Source organism: Marmota marmota, unplaced genomic scaffold (genome assembly GCF_001458135.2).
Source record: "Marmota marmota marmota unplaced genomic scaffold, marMar, whole genome shotgun sequence".
NCBI lineage: Eukaryota > Metazoa > Chordata > Mammalia > Rodentia > Sciuridae > Marmota > Marmota marmota.
In genome coordinates this window covers 28,935,361-28,952,436 of record NW_025999853.1, presented here as the reverse complement: position 1 = coordinate 28,952,436, position 17,076 = coordinate 28,935,361, and the positions used below count along the sequence as shown (strand labels likewise).

At 35.1% G+C, this 17,076-nt stretch overlaps 1 protein-coding gene across 9 annotated transcripts in view; it reads right to left on the bottom strand.

Annotated features, from left to right (window-relative positions):
- Positions 1–12,844, bottom strand: part of Ppp1r12a (protein phosphatase 1 regulatory subunit 12A) — a 133,251-nt gene extending 120,407 nt beyond the window's left edge. For 5 of the 9 annotated variants that reach the window (XM_048804633.1, XM_048804651.1, XM_048804647.1 and 2 more), the window contains exon 1: positions 12,348–12,844. In XM_048804633.1, the coding sequence (XP_048660590.1) occupies positions 12,348–12,584 (237 nt within the window). In that variant the 5' untranslated portion in view covers positions 12,585–12,844. The remainder of the gene's footprint in view (positions 1–12,347) is intronic. The other 4 variants (XM_015482968.2, XM_048804657.1, XM_015482967.2 and 1 more) reach the window with 2 other exon arrangements.
- Between the last annotated feature and the right edge of the window lie 4,232 nt (positions 12,845–17,076).

The following is a 17,076-nucleotide window of genomic DNA, read 5'->3' as shown; positions in this document are numbered from 1 at the left end:
GGCTGCAGTTGGGGGACTGCCAGCGCTTCACTTTTTAGTGAGGAACACTGAAAATTATTCAAGCTCTTTTACTTTTTAAAAAATATGTAGTTTATTGAGAGATAATACATGTACAATAACCACTAAGTTTATAAGTGGGTTTTAGTGTAGTCACAGAGTTGTACAAATACTGCCACAATTTTAGAACATTTTCATCACCCTAAAAAGAAACACTGCACCCACTAGATGTAACTTCCCAAATCCCCTCAACACCTCAGCCTTTGGCAACCAATTTACCTGCTTTTTGTCTCCACAGATTTGCCTATTCTGCACATTTCCTATAAATGGAATCATACAATATGTGGTCTTTAACTTGGCAAAACGTATTTAAGATTCATCTTTGTAGCAACAATCAGTACTCTATCCCTTCTTATGGCTGAATAATAGACTCTGATTCCAGTAACAAAGTATACCACTTTATCTCCTCATCAGTGGGTAGATGTTTGCACTGTTTCCATTTTTAGGCTATCATGAATAATGATGTTATGAAAATCAATGCACAAGTTTTTATGGGGTTAAATTTCCAATTCTCTTGGATATATAACTAGGAGTAAATTGCTAGGTCACATGGTGAATCTACATTTATCCTTTTGAAGAAATGAGATTATTTTGAAAGTGGCATTTATATTTTATATTACCACCAACATTAGCACATTTTATATTTCGACTAACAGTGTATGAGGGCTCCAACGTCTTCATATGCTAGTCAGTATTTGTTATTATTTATTTTATCTACTATAGCCATCCTAAAGGATGTAAAATGAAATCTCATTTGGTTTTGATTTGTATTTTGATTTGATTGGTATGACAGATAAGTAATTTCACTTTACTGAAGACTCCGAAAGAGTACTGTTTGGTATCTGTTTTATTTAAAAATGCACCTTGGGGCTGGGGATGTGGCTCAAGCGGTAGCGCGCTCGCCTGGCATGCGTGCGGCCCGGGTTCGATCCTCAGCACCACATACAAACAAAGATGTTGTGTCTGTGAAAACTAAAAAAAAATAAATATTATAAAATTCTCTCTCTCTCTCTCTTTAAAAAAAAAAAAAAATGCACCTTACCCCCAGCACTTAACAGTGTCTGACACAAAGAAGGCCTTTAAAATTTGTTAAATGAATACACAGATACTATTATGGATTTGACATTATTTCTTTTTTAGATCTAAGTGTGATGGGGGAGACTGATCATGTAGAAGAAATGAACGAAAAAACAAGAGGATCCTGTAATTTTAGCTTAGTAAATGGAATACTGATGATATAAAAAATAAGATATGTATCACATAAAAAGAAAACTGTTGAAACTACAGGAATGAATGCTATTTAAAAAAAAAAAAAGGCATAAGACCCTTTAAGAAAAACAGATCAGAAAGGGAAACTGAACAGGGGCATTCATATGAAAACAAACCAGGAGAAAACTGGCTCATAAAAGACTCAAGACACCTGTGGATAAGTTACCTGTAACTAGCATAGCTTTCTCAGGGCTGCCTTTCCTGACATTTTGGGTTAAGTCCTCCTAATAAAAACTTTCATCTCAACCTGTATCTATGCTCTAGCACTTACTAAAATTATGATCATTTGTTCATACTGCAGCTTTAACTAAGTTGTATGCCACTTCCAAGGAAGGGCCTGTTTTTAGAAATAAGTACAGTCCTGAATATACAGTAAACGATGAACTGTATAACTACTGCATGAATGAGTTGATCATTAACTTAAATGAATAATAACATTATATAAATGAAGAATACAAATGTTAACATTTTAATAACTTACACAATTCAAAACCTTAGAACCTTAGAACTAAATCTTCTGTAAAGAAAAACTTTTTATCCTTTCTCTTCATCAACCACGTCTTTGAATAAAATACAATTTTATGAGAGAGAGGGAGAGAGAGAGAAATAAAGCAATAAAAACATTTTCCTATGGGTGACTTATAGGAATGACATCATCACATGAATTTAACAGCTGTATATCAGCAGGGATACTTTCTTTCAAGGTTAGTCTTAAATTATGTGACATAATAGAAATTTTACTGAAAATGTCTTTTGTATAAACAAGCATTAAAACTGCATATTATTTTGACCAAAACATATAAGAAACTATACCAAGAATAAAATGTAATAAGTGAGCAAAGTTGTATATAGTGATAAAATTCACATTAACACGAGAAACTAGAAAATACACTAAATGTTGATAATCAGAAGACTAAAAAAATAAATCTGGGGATGTGTATCTCCATATACAGAGGAATACTATGTAGCCATTAAAAGGTAAAATGTATATTAATATTATAATGTATATAAATGTATATTAATACTGAGTAACACAGAAGTATTTGTAAAGATGTATAATTTAAAAAACAGATCATACATTAGAAAACTGGGTACAACCATATTTACAGAAAATCACATACTTGTACAGAGACGTATAAAAGGAAGTTTACCATAGTTTTAAATGGGGCTACTTCCAATCTTGAAAATTTGAATAGCATTAAATTTCTTCTATGTTTTTCTATGATGCATTAATTATTCAAATAATTATTTTTCTTGAAACTATAAAAACATTTTTATTTGGGTTAAAATACATGTACACAATAAGCAAACCTAAAAGTAAGCTATGTGTAAAACTAAAGAAAAAAATAGAAAGATCATATAAATGTAAGAGTAGAAAGTGCTGAGACTTAATGATTACTTACTGCATTTTCATATATAAGATTAAAATAAACAGATCAGAAATTTAAAGACATTTTAGTGTTCAAAAATGGTTTAAAGAGTAAATAGCAATACACATTTTTAAAGGAAAACCCTTGATGTTAAGTCTTTATGTAGACTGCTCTGTGTACTTGGAGAGGATACAAAAATTGCTGAACATGTCATTTGTTCAAAACTTTTGAGTAAAACTACAAATTAACATGTACTGGAGAAAAACAATAACTCAATGAAATGCAGTACCATGATCTGGGAAGCACAGCAATGAAACCTTTTGTAAAAAACATAAACACATACACGCACAAAACAAAATTCAAATCACAAGCTATAACACCGAGTTGTCTCATGCAAAATCGAGAACCCAAACAAAGAATACACATGGTTCATCATAAAGAAATTCTGAAGAATACTTAAGTCCAAATAATGTAAAAAGTGTTATTAAAATAAAATCTAATCTCCTTATGACATTTAAAAAATAACTTTTTTAGAAAAATCACTTAATTACTGATACTAATTATGATACTATCATGATCTATTATTTCCAGATGCAACTCCAAGTGACTATCATTTTCAAAATTAAAAAACTCCCCTGTAAGAAAAAAATTCTCAATACTAGGATATTCAAAAGAATGTTCTTAACTTGAAGCTCTGAAAAAGTTCTAGAAATGTTCTAAGCAAGAGGACAATAAAACACATACAGTATGTTTACTACAAAATAAAGGTAACACACTTGTATTTTTTAACAGTCCGAAAACATACTTTCCCACATAGTTACTAGTCTTGAAGAAGATATCAATTTGCTCCTCACAAAATTTAATCTCTTTTGTATTATGTAGTACTAAAGAAAATGACACAAACTTTCTACAATCTTATGATTTTGTTAGAAATCATACTGAACTAACAAAAAAAGTAACTTAAGTTCAATATGAATGATACTAAAGATTGTTATTAAGTGAGGACCTCTGGGCAGAATATCCACACACTCAATGCTTGTACTTAAACAGATTACTAAAAAGGTGACAGCTGAGGAATACTTCTTTTCATGGTTTCTATTGAATGTCATTTCAGAAATGCCTATATAACACATGACAACATGGAATGTCTCCACCCATGTTAAGTGCATTTGAGTCAAGCAAGTACTTAGAGCAATAACACAGAACTGGCTTATCTTTATATGGTTAACCAGCACAACAACAAAAACAATACACAACCAAAATACTAATGAGGTCAGAAAATAGTGGCATACAACAATCCATAGTGAAAATATTTAGAAAAGAACCTGTGATTAAAATCTCTTAAATATATACATTGCATCTAAAGTTTTTACGCTAGGCATTCCTCTACTAAACAAACACCCAAGAATTTGTTTAAGGAAATTGATTTTAAAGTAAATTACATAAACTAAGCAAAGTTCTATTTGCATTGGTAATCAACAATTTGTTCCATTTCTAAAATACTGAATTTTTTCTTGTTTGTTTGTTTATTTATTTGGTACCAGGGATTGAACCCAGAGGTGCTCAAACACTGAGCCACATTTTCAGCCCTTTTTTGTATTTTATTTAGAGTCAGGGTCTTGCTGACTTGCTTAGGCCGGGTTTTGAACTCCAGATCCCCTTGTCTCAGACTCCCCAGCTGCTGGGATTACAGACATGTACCACCGGGCTCAGCAAATCCTGATAAACTTTTGACTGTAATAATGGCTGCCGAAAAGTAAATTGTTGGCATATGCTTTTTTGTTAGAACATTTTTAATCCTCTTAAGTGCTATTACATTTATCCAAATTGCCATCATTTTGTTTTCTATGTACTCTGCTATTCAAAAGATTACATTATGTTCAGCTTTTTTAAGTTAATAAACATTTATGGTGTACCAGCTAAAATAAAATGTAGATACCAAAGGGAATTTAAAGAAAAATGAATCAAAGTCCCTATCTTAAGGAATTCACTATTTTGTCTTATAATAAGATATACTAACAAAACAGGTAGTGTATAAGTGCCAAATCTATGATTTAAACACTAAGAGAATCACTGTGTGCCCTAGTGGTCAAGCAAGTTCACACTTTGGGCTTTAAGCTGTACCTTAATAAAAATAAGCTGGAAAATAAATTTCAGAGGAAAATAACATGTGCAAAGTCTTATGGAAGTAGTAATATGGAATAATATGATTCCTAAAGAAAGCCAATCTCCTGAATCCCTTCAGATAAATTCTTTTTTATTCCTGATTAGGTGACCAGGGACCCCACTGCTTGCACCTTGATGATCTATCTTTGCCACCTGTACTCTACCATGCCCTACCCCAAAAGAGGACGCAGAGAATCATATTCAGATATGTTCACCCTTAGTTACTCCCTATTTCATGAAAACACATACAGAACATCCCTTATCAATCTATCAACAGATTGATATATAAGTTCCAACTATCCCCTATTTGGACATCCTTTTGTTGTTGTCAGAATATCCCTTTTCCTTTATGAAATGATGACTACAGTTATCAGGTGAACAAACTGTTTTTAATGTTCTCATAGTCCAAAATAAAAAGGCTATGATCTTTTGGTGACTGAAAAAATTTTTAAAAATATATTGGTTCATGAAATGTAAAATTCAGAGAATCAATTATTTGATGGGGAGTAAGTAAATCACATTTCACATATTTATCAATAAGAAAAGTTTACTACCTTTTCCAAATTAAGAATTATATTGCCTAAATTTTGCAATGAATGGATAATTCTTATAACTTTTGATATAATAAGTCTCCTAACTAAAATCAAACATCATTAATATTAGAATGTTCATTTTACTAACTCAGAAGTCATTTTAAATAACTATCAGCATTTTATGCACTGTCTCAAGTACTAATTATTAATATCAGTAATCTCTGTATTGAAAGTAAATTGCAGGGATTAAGCTGAAAAGTGGTGACAAGATGAAAATGGTTTTTTTTAAATATTTCTGATATGAACTTGTCTAGAATTTACCTCTAAAACAAATCAAATATGTACATGTATGTATAAAAAAATTTACTGTGAATGGGTACAAAAAGCACTTAAAGTAGTAATATAAATTGTTACTAAGATTTTTTAAAAAATGAAAATGTTTTAAAACTAAACTCTATGTCCTGAAATAAGAACTATTTTATTGGTACTTTAACTTCCTCTGCAACTTCCCAAAGAACCTGCTAAATACTCTCCACATAATGATCAATCAAAAAACAATCTTGGAAGTTCCTAAAATTTGGGCAATTTTGAATTCTAAGGTTAATTTAGATAGTGCACTACTGCTTTTCAACTACCATCAAAAGGTCTCAAGTGTTAACTTAGTTAAAACAAAATAGAGGGAAAAAATTAACTGTTTTTCATTTCAATCTCTGCTAAGGTATAGGGAGACCTCTGACCACTAATCACCTTCGTAATGACCGAAAGATTTAAGAATGCTTTCTTTTTCAGACTTAAAAGAGACATCTAGAATAAGTTTGGGCTCTGAGCTAAGTCTGCAGTAGAATCCCAGCTCTGCTAGTTACCTTGAACAAGAAAAAAAGAAGGCTGTGAAAATTAAAAGGTAATGTTTGTAAAAGCACCTCTCCTCAATAAACCCTATGATAAGTTATGCTATTGCACCTTAGTACAAACTAAAAAACAACTGGTGAAGGTCTTCAAGCCCTTCAAAAAAGTATATCAAAATGCTTATGCCCTGTCTTTTCAAAAGGATTGCGGAACCCCACAAATTTTCAAAAGAAATATAATAAATGTAATAAAAGATGGCAACATTTTGCAGGCACAGAGATCACTTTGGGAAGTGTCAAGGAGTAACATTTTATAGTAACAAAACAATGCTTTTCTCTTCCCTCTAATAAAAAGGTTTCTTAAGTACCTATCTTTAAAAAAAAAAATCATTTAAGTAGATTTTTAAGTACAGGTACTTATGTGAATAGTACCTGTGAAACATGATAACAAATGGATGATGAAAAAAACTTCCTCTATGCCATCCAGTGTTTCTACCAAGCTATACTAGAAAATGCTCAGTCACAGCTTGAAATCATACTGTAGCTGAAGCACAGGAAAGATGGGCTTGGTTATGACACTTCAAAGTCAGACCACAAAACTGTTGCCAGGAAGCACACAGGCAGCAACTGCAGAGAAGGCATTGTAACAGCAGCAGTTGTAGGTATTGGTGCTCTATCTGCACACCCAGTACATGGCTAAGGTTAGTCAGATGTGAGGGGACAATTTAAGGCTAGGAATTTGTGTTTTTAAAAAAAACGCATTTAGGCTGGGTGAGGTGGCAAATGAGGCTGAGACAGAGGATCACTGGTTCAAAGCCAGCATCAGCAACAGCGAAATGCTAAGCAACTCAGTGAGACCATGTCTCTAAATAAAATACAAAACAGGGCTGGGGATGTGGCTCAGTGGTTGAGTTCAATTCCCAGTTACACCCTGCCCCCAAAAGCATTTAGGATGATTTCAACTAAAATTTCGAAGAGTCATCAGCATAAAGTATCACAGCTTTCTAAGACAATTATGTAAAGAAAATAATTTTACTGTACATTCTTTAAGCACACATATCATATTATTTAAAAGTGATTCAATAAGGTTCTTCTAAGACCTTAATATTTCCCACCCCAAAAAGGTAAGTTATAAAGTAAAATTTCTAGTTTTAAATTGATATCTTACACACAGCAATTAAACTATATTCTAACAAGCAATTCAAAATTAACTGCTTCCCAAATATTTAACACTTTATATCTTAAGACTATTCCTTTAACTGACAAGAGTGGAGTCACTTATTCAATGAAGAAGCTTCAAATGGCTCCTTTAGAAGTTAATAAAATTTGTATTTAAAGACAAAAAGGACTTAATACTTAATGGCTAGTCTGCATTGAAAAGTAAAAGGAAAACATTATTATAAAATTATAATAGGCTGGTATGGTAACAGATGCCTGTAATCCTAGTAACTTGGGAGGCTGAGGCAGGAAGATCACAAAGTCAAAGGCAGCCTTGTCAACTTGGTAAGGCAGTGTCTCAAAACAAAAATTTTAATAGCTCAGTGACAGAGCACCCCTCGGTTCAATCCCCAACACCACAAATAATAATAATAATAATAATAATAATAATAATAATAATAATTATTATTATTATTAAATAGATTATGGCCTAATTAAACTTTGAATTCTTCTTTAGGACCAAGTTCAGACTTATAAAGTAAGCAACTGATTAATGACTCAATTGGTTATACTATTTTTTTTATAACTGAACCAAAATTTAAACCGCTTTAGGATTTTTTAATAGGAAGAGACTGATATTTAGAATTTTAAAAAATCCCCAGATATTAAAAATACATACTAAAGATAAAGTCTTTCATTTATTTTGTAAACACACAAGTTCTGGTATATGCAAAACAATATACTAAGCAGCTGGATGTGAAGGATTTCAAGATGTATCTCACAACTCATATCTATGATATGAAACAATTCAACAAAATTTTTAGTGAGCCAAACTCTCAAAATACAAAAATGTAGAAGACTAGATACTTATTCTTGTAAGTTTCTTACAAATAATATTCAGTAAGAAGTGTTTTAATAACAGAAGATAGGCAGACCATACCCCAGAATAGAGAATCTCTCTATTACCATACTATTACACAAGTTCCAAAAACAGAAAGAGCCCTTCTGGTTGGCAATTCGATTTGAACCTTGAAGAATGACTACGATTTTTACTGGCAAAGAACAAAGGAAGAATATTCAAGTGGTGCAAAAAAAAGGGAGGGGGGGGTCAAGATCTAGTTCAAATGAAAGTTAACCAACCTCTATAAAATAAAGAATACAAAACAATAAGGATGTATCAAGCATAAGCAAATGAGAGAATGCTTTAAATTCAAGTTTAAGGAGAGGAGTGAACAATCACAGTGGTACTGTTATATATCTTAGATTGAACCAGTAAGAGAAAATAACAAAGTTATTACCATACTCTAGGGATAAAATTAATAAAGGGGAAAAAATAAAAGAAGTAGGTTGATAATGGTGGCAGGAAAAGAACTGATGTAAAAGTAATTGTGAAGAAAAGACTGAGTCAGAAGATTGACTGATATATGCAGACAAGAGGCATGAGTAAACAACAACTAAAATGTTTAACTTGACCTAGAGATTAATGACATCATTAACAGAAACAGAGGCATCAATGAGAAGAGCAGTGTTGGTGAGGAAAGATGCTTCTTTTTAGGCTGCATTTATACAACATTAAACAAAATTCCTGACAAGAATGTAAAACTGTCTAACAACCAAATTTACAGACTGGAAAAAGGGAAGTCTAAAGATATGAAAAATATATGTATCTCTAATGTTGAATAGATTATAAAACTAAATTAGATGAAAATCTATGCTTGATCAAGTAGAACTGTTTTAAAAAAATGCCAAAGGTTAATGTAAATGTAGTAGTCATTCTGTGGCAAAGCTGGTGGACCTGCATTCATTGTATTATTACCTAAATATAAAATCACAACACTTAATACTATTTCATTTAAAAACCAATACATCAGAAGAAAAATGAGGGATTGGTGATATGCAGAAACATGAAAACTGGAAATTGACTTGGAAGCCATGGCACAGAGAAAAAAGATTTAAGGAAAAATAAAAAAGCTAAATTCAAAATTGTGGAAGAAATCTCAGTCCTGCATTTTATGCACACCAGCAAGGATCAGCAAAAGGCATTCTATATATTCCCTATTAATCTAAATCTTTATAAAGTATGCTAAAATATAATCACATACTGTAAAACTCTACCAGGCAGCTTTAAAATCAAAAACCAATTTTTGCTTACTGATTAAACTGAAATTGTACTCCAGATCTCAGTTCTAAAAAAAATCAGAAATTTATATCATATGCTTGATGTGTGCTCTTTTCCAGTTGGGCAGAGAGAAGGAAGGCTACTTTGGAGACCAAGAGAGAAATTTAATTAAAAACAGTACTCTTTCTACTATATGAATGACTTTTTATATAAGAAGAGATAGCTATAAAATAAGTATCAAGACAGCTCATCCAACCAATTAATAAACTTTTAAATATAAGCTCCTTATATTTAAATGCAAGGAAAACATTAGAATAACAAATATGTTTATGGGCTATGAAGTTCCCAAAACATTCTCCTTACAATGAAATTTAGAATATTCTATAAAAACTAAAAAGTAAGTGAATTTTCAAAAAGACTAACCAATAATTAGGAAAAACATTTCAGGTATTCTATGATCTTATGAGAATTTAAGAAAATGATTCAATAAGTATTCAACAAATCAGTAGGTCATTTTGGTATTAAGTATTTAAAATAAGCAGCATTCAAGAGATTTCTTAAAAGCTTAAAATCGTTTTGTGGCTCTTTACAAAAAAGTTTTTTTAATCACCTTTCACTATCTGGTATCCTGAATTTGCCCAGAACAAACTCTATGCACTCACAGTTACAAAGAGAAAAAGGTACAAAATAAATGAGAAATCAAAGTTAAGAAAACGTAATAAAAATTGCATTGCTTGATCTTTTCAAGACTTAGGCCTCACTGTTCATGGAATGAGCAAATAAATTACAAAAATGGTTTATGCAAATGGTATATACTTAGAAACTTCTGCTTAAGCAGTGTCAACTACAAAACTCCCAATAAAAACTGTATCTACATCACAACAAAATGACTAACCACAGAATTCAATTAATCAAGGAGTCAATGGTAAGTCTTTGCAACATGTGCAAAACTGAGTTTTTAAGAGACCCTAAGAAGGCCATTACCTGTATTCCCTCTTACTATTTAAACCAGTATTATATTAACATAGTAGAAAGTTTTCCTCTTCCTCTAAGCCAATAAAATTGGGTTCTTCCATAACAGTAGTTAACTTTAAATTTCTGTTTCATAATTTTAATATATTGACATGAACCATTATCCAATTATCCTGACCTCATACATACAACAAGTCTTTCAAAATCAATTTCATATTAAAACATGTGAATGTTTTACTTGGAAACAAATTTGTAAAGATTTTTTTTTTTTTAATGTTTTTAGAATGTAGAGTTATACTGCCTAAAATAAAGTTCAGCCTAATAAAAAGTTTGCTATACATTAGAAAACCTTAATTAATGAAATACAGAAAGATCTAAAGACCATGTTATATTTTCTCTGGGTGCTACATTCTGAACTCCAGATTTGTTCTGCAATTTGCCAATCATTTCAATCCATCCAGTCAACTCTGTAAACAAAGGCTACATGCCAAGTTCGATATGAGAATTTGATTAAATAAAACTTAAAGTGGTCATCATTCACTTAAACAGGAAGCAGTAAAACGGAAAATACCACCACACACCTTTTTTACAAAGGCATCAAGTTAATATTCACGAAATAAAGGCTTAAGTTTCGAACTCTCAAACAAGTTTTTACTAAAGCATTACTCAAAATAACTCTTCGATCTTCCATATATAATAAAGGCAAGTTTGACATTAGCCCCAAAGTCTTTGAAGCCCAAGAGATTTTCTAGTCATTCCAAATTGTCCAATAAGAAAAAAAAAAATGGAAAAAGTCTATGTTATGCCACCTATTACCATCACTTAAAAATTGCTTTTTATGCAGAACTCTACGGGTTGTGTTGCTTTTGGCCTGTTAAAGGCAAAGCAACATTATCTCTGGATTGCCAATAGTTTCTCCTTATTTGGCTAACATTGAGAGATCCCAATCAGACTACTATAAAACTTTAACATGCACAAAGCATCCATTTTGAGAAAACTTTGTGACCAGCTTTCTCCCCCCCTCCGCCCCCCAAGAAAAAACAGAGCTTGGTAATTGGCTTTGAAGAGTGCACGATGTTAATTCTTTTTCTAGCCTCAGTGCACACCCCAGGACCTAGGGCTCAAGGATCTCTGACACTGCGGCAAACTCTTCGAGCACCGGACTCAATATGTTCCGGTCCGGTGGTGGGCAAGCCCTTTGGGAACGCTTCTTTACCTTACACAATCCAATTCCCCCTCTTTCAGCCAGTGCAGATCAGCTAATTACACCCCGTTTTCCCCTCCCCAGTGACCAAGAGCAATAAAGGAGAAAACAGGAAATCGTTCGCTCAGGGCACTCAGCTTAGGACTCCTAATGACTATTATTATCATCATTTGTAATAAGCCCTAAAAAGTACAACAAATCCAATGCCCACCTACAAGCCAAAGACGTCCATCTGCCCAAGCGTCCCTAATGTCCCTTGTAGTCGCTTTCTTCAGCACCCCCCTCCCATATATCCCTGACACTGGGGCCCCGGCACACCCCACTACACCCCTCCCTGTCTCGACCCCAAACACCAGACACACGTCCACAAACGGCTCTGGAGCCCCAAGAGGATCGTAGACCCCTTTCTCCTATGGCCCGGAAATCACCCGGTTCCCAACTCCAACAGCAACCGGTCTGAAGGGGGCCTCAAACCCAGCGCCCTCGCTCCACTAGTCCTCTTGCCCTCTCCCTCTCGGGAAGCCGCCCCCTCACCCGCAGCTGGGAGTCTCCCGCCGCCCCCAGCCTCAGGAGGTCCGTGGACGAGGGGAGGCCTCGACGTGAGGCCGACCAGGACCCTTAGGGTCGCAAGACCAGGCGGCGAGGCGCACAGACCTGATGGAGGGCAGTGAGTCCGTCCACATTGGCGTAATTGATGTCGGCGCCGCGGTGCAGCAGCTTGAGAACCTCGTCCGTGTCGCCGCTGGAGCAAGCAGCCAGGAAGACGGCGCCATCGTCGAACTTCACCTTGGTCTTCTGGCGCTTCACCACGGGAGGCTCCAGGTCCGTCTCCGAGCCGATCCAGCGCTTCAGCTGCTCGTTCCGCTTCTGCTTCGCGTCCGCCATCTTCATCCCCTCTCCTGCCGCCGGGTCTTCTTATCGCGAGGGGGGGAGGGGGAGGCGGAGAGGGAAGAGCGGGGAGTCAGGGGGTGTGTGTCTGTTTCTATGAGTGCAGGCCAGAGGAGGGCTGGGAACCAGGAGGAGACACTCGAGACTTCCAGTATCCCACAGAGCACTGGGGCGGTGTGCCCGACCGAGCGGACCTCCCTTCCTACCACAGAAACCCTCCCGCCCCCAGCACGGCCAGCCGTCACAGGCGGCCAATCTAACGTAACTTCGCGAGATCCGGGCAGGGAGGCGCCCTTCGGCCAGTGCGCATGCGCTCTGGACCTAGACCCGCCCCAGGAAGAGCGCTCCCGCGAACTGCAGCGGGGGCGGTCCAGCCACCGGAGGGAAGCGGGTGTGGCCCGGGCAGCCCGGGCTGCGGGGGCCGGGGCCAACCTGGAAGGGAGGAGGCAGGGAAGGAAGGTTGTCCTGCCCAGCTGAGGGTTCCGGAAGCCAGCAGTGAGGCTGCAAGGCTCTAAAGGGCAGACCTGCCTCCAGGGCTGTCTCAGCTATGCTGGGTCGTTTGCTCAGGGCGGAGGATTTTCCTATTGGCTGCGTTATTTGAATGGAATAGAAGAGAAGATAGGTCGTGAATTAGGTGCTTGTGGTCGCGCTTTCTGAGGAACTGAGAAGAACTTGAGCACCTTATTATTGATAGGCACGTTTAAGAAAGTGGGGTCTGTGTTGCTGACGGCTTTGGTGGTAGTTATCGAATGACCACCTATTGACAAAGTTACCTGCGGTAATTGCTGTGGCTTCCTGTCAACACCCACTGTAGAAACGTCTTTCCTCTTATGCTTATTTGTTATTGTTTTGGTTTTCCTCTCTCTTTACGCTTATGTTAAGTCTTCTTCCCCTTCCTTCAGTGCTTTAAGTCTGTGTGGCACTACCAGTGAGCTTAGCTCAGCCTTGTTAACTGGTCCTGACCTTTTAAGGGATTTGTGGTTCCAGCTCCACTGCTTTCTAAGGAGGAGTAAGACCCAGTTGCGTTTACATTCAAAAGGCATGTTAATAAAGGCAATTAGTTCAACTGATATATATTGAATACCTACCCGGCAACCCGTGACTTAGTAGGCACTGAAAATACAATGGGAAAAATGACTTCACGTGCTCAAAAAGACTAATTTATCTTCATCATAAAGAAAGAATTTTTAACTTTGCCTTGTATGACCACACGCGCGCGCCTACACACAATTCATATTACTGATGCCTTATGAATCATTTATCAGCAATCACTACCGAAAGATTTTTTTCTAATAACCCCTTGTTATCCACCATTTTTAGCGCATTTTTAGCGCAATGCCAAAGTGAGTTATAAAACTTCACCGTTCAATGGAAACAAGGATCATCTAGACTGAGTCCTCAAAGTACTAGTTGATTTATTTAATTTTACTGAGAAGCAGGGTTAGGATCCATTCAACAACAAATATGCACCTGTTCTGGATCAGGCTTTTTGTGTGTGTTTGTGTGCTGGAGATACAGCAGTGAACAATTACCCCTTTCTTATTCTCAGCATAGTGGCTTTTCCAGCACACTACATTGCAGCCTATCATATTAAGAAATAAAATAATTGAGTAAAATATGAGTAGGAAATCAACTGCCTGTAAAACTGAATACTCTGAACTGCAATTACTGGGACAGTAATAGAATCCAAGTGAGGATAAAAAATATTTCCTTTGAAAATACTGTAGAAACAGAAAATGAGTGTAGCATAGTAAAATGCACTATTGTGTCTTCATAAGATACACGAATGATAATATCAGCCCTTTGTATAATGATGGCTTTTGGTGCTGAGGAATTCCATTAACTCTAAAATATAAAATTCCTAGCCACAGAATACACTCTCAGAATTTAAAAAAAAAAAATTTTTTTTTAAGATTGCCTTCTCAGCTCCTCTGCCTCCCTAGAAAAACTGATAGTTTATTCCTATTTTCCAAGAATGTAATGGTCTATTTGGTAATTTTGAAAAGTACTCTTGGAATATAGATCAATATCTCAAGTTTTCACATGAGCAAGAGGAATTCAGTGGGAAGGCTGCCATTTCAGATTTATTTAATGTAATAAAGAAGCATTTATTTCAGAATGTAAAGTTAATAAATAAAGAAATACCTATTAATAAAACATAGTTAAGTCTAATTTCCAAAGGTACCAGTTAAAAAAAATCCCAAACCCCTGAGCTGTTGACTTGTGCAAATTTCACTGCATATAGCTTTTCTTCTACAAATTTAAGGATCAGGAAGCTCTATATTAATGTTATTGAAAATACTCTTTATTGCCACCTGTATTTTTTCTTTTTTTAAAATTTTTTGTTGTAGATGGACATAATACCTTTATTTTATTTATTTATTTTTTAATGGGGAGCTGAGGATGGAATCCAGTGCCTCACACATGCAAGGTAAGTGTTCTGCCACTGAGCCGCAACCCCAGCCCCCTGCTTAGTCTTTTTAGGGAGGAATTTTTTTTTTTTAAATGTTGATGAATTACTGGAGACCTAGGGCTAATACCAGAATAGGCAAAACTTTTTATTAGAATATACACACACAAAGAAATCACTTTGTATTACCTTAAAAGCAGATGAAAAAATTGGACAAGTAACAAATATTTCATTTCTTAATGGCCTGAAAAGTAAATTGAAATGTAAAAGTATATTTTAGCAATTTTAAGGCAATTTAAATGTTAAAATAGGAGTCCAAATGAAACTATATTTATTAATTTGCCAATTTTTTTTCTGACAAATCATTAATCTTGATGGGGTTTTTGTTACATGCACAAGGCTGTCTGAATAGGATCTTTACACAATTTTTTCTAAAGATTTATTACCCTAAAAATATCCTCTACTAATCATTAATTTACTTGTTGATTATGACCAATTTAAATAATTTTAATAAAGAATAAATTTATACTAGATGCTTAAGCAACTTAGACTTTTTTGCTGTAAATGCTTTTTTTCTTTATCACCTATGAGCTAGAATCCAGAATAAGATATTAAACTTACTGTTATGTTTATTATTAGCAAAATAACAAGAGTATATAATAATAGGCAAAAATTTTGTGTTTGTATCTGTGTGTATTTATAGCCTTAGTTTAGTAACAACCATACAATGTGGAGATTTATTACTATCATATTAGAATGCTGAACCTAAATCTGAAATTTTAGTTCATTACAATGCAATCTGTGAATACAGGCCAAGAAAAGGATGGAACTGGAGACTATCATGCTAAATGAAATAAGTCAGTCCCCAAAACCAAAGGCCAAATGTTCTCTCTGATATGTGTATGCTAACCCATAACAAAGGAGGGTACAGATGGGAATATTAGAAGTTCATTTGATTGGACAAAGGGGAATGAAGGGAAGGGAGGGAGGATGGGAATAGAAAGACAGTAGAATGAATTTGACATAACTTTCCTATGTTCATATATGAATAATGACCAGTGTACCTCCACATCATGTACAACCACAAGAATGGGATCCTAATTAGAATAAATTATACTCTTTGTTTGAACAATATGCCAAAATAGACTTTACGTCATATATATCTAAAAAGAACAAAGGAATAAAGAACTTGAAGAAAAGTTACAGACTATAGCATTATAAGGTATTTACTGTCAATGAGGGAGTTCACCAAAACCAATAATGACCGATCCAAACTTGCTTTGGACTCCATTTCTAAACCAATTCTGATTGGATCATACAAGGTCAGTCTCACTCCAGACCCAGTAGTTCCTTTTACAACTCTTTTTTTTTAATTTATTTTTTTATTGGTTGTTCAAAACATTATAAAGCTCTTGACATATCATATTTCATACATTAGATTCAAGTTGGTTATGAACTCCCAATTTTACCCCAAATACAGATTGCAGAATCACATGGGTTACACATCCACATTTATACATAATGCCCTATTAGTAACTGTTGTATTCTGCTACCTTTCCTATCCTCTACTATCCCCCCTCCCTCCCCTCCCATCTTCTCTCTCTACCCCATCCACTGTAATTCATATCTCTCCTTGTTTATTTTCCCATTCCCCTCACAACCTCTTATATGTAATTTTGTATAACAATGAGGGTCTCCCTCCATTACCATGCAATTTCCCTTTTCTCTCCCTTTCCATCCCACCTCATGTATCTGTTTAATGTTAATCTTTTCTTCCTGCTCTTCCTCCCTGCTCTGTTCTTAGTTGCTCTCATTATATCAAAGAAGACATTTGGTATTTGTTTTTTAGGGATTGGCTAGCTTCACTAAGCATAATCTGCTCTAGTGCCATCCATTTCCCTGCAAATTCTATGATTTTGTCATTTTTTAGTGCTGCGTAATACTCCATGGTGTATAAATGCCACATTTTTTTTATCCATTCATCTATTGAAGGGCATCTGGGTTGGTTCCACAGTCTAGCAATTGTGAATTGTGCTGCTATGAACATCGATGTAGCAGTATCCCTGTAGTACGCTCTTTTAAGGT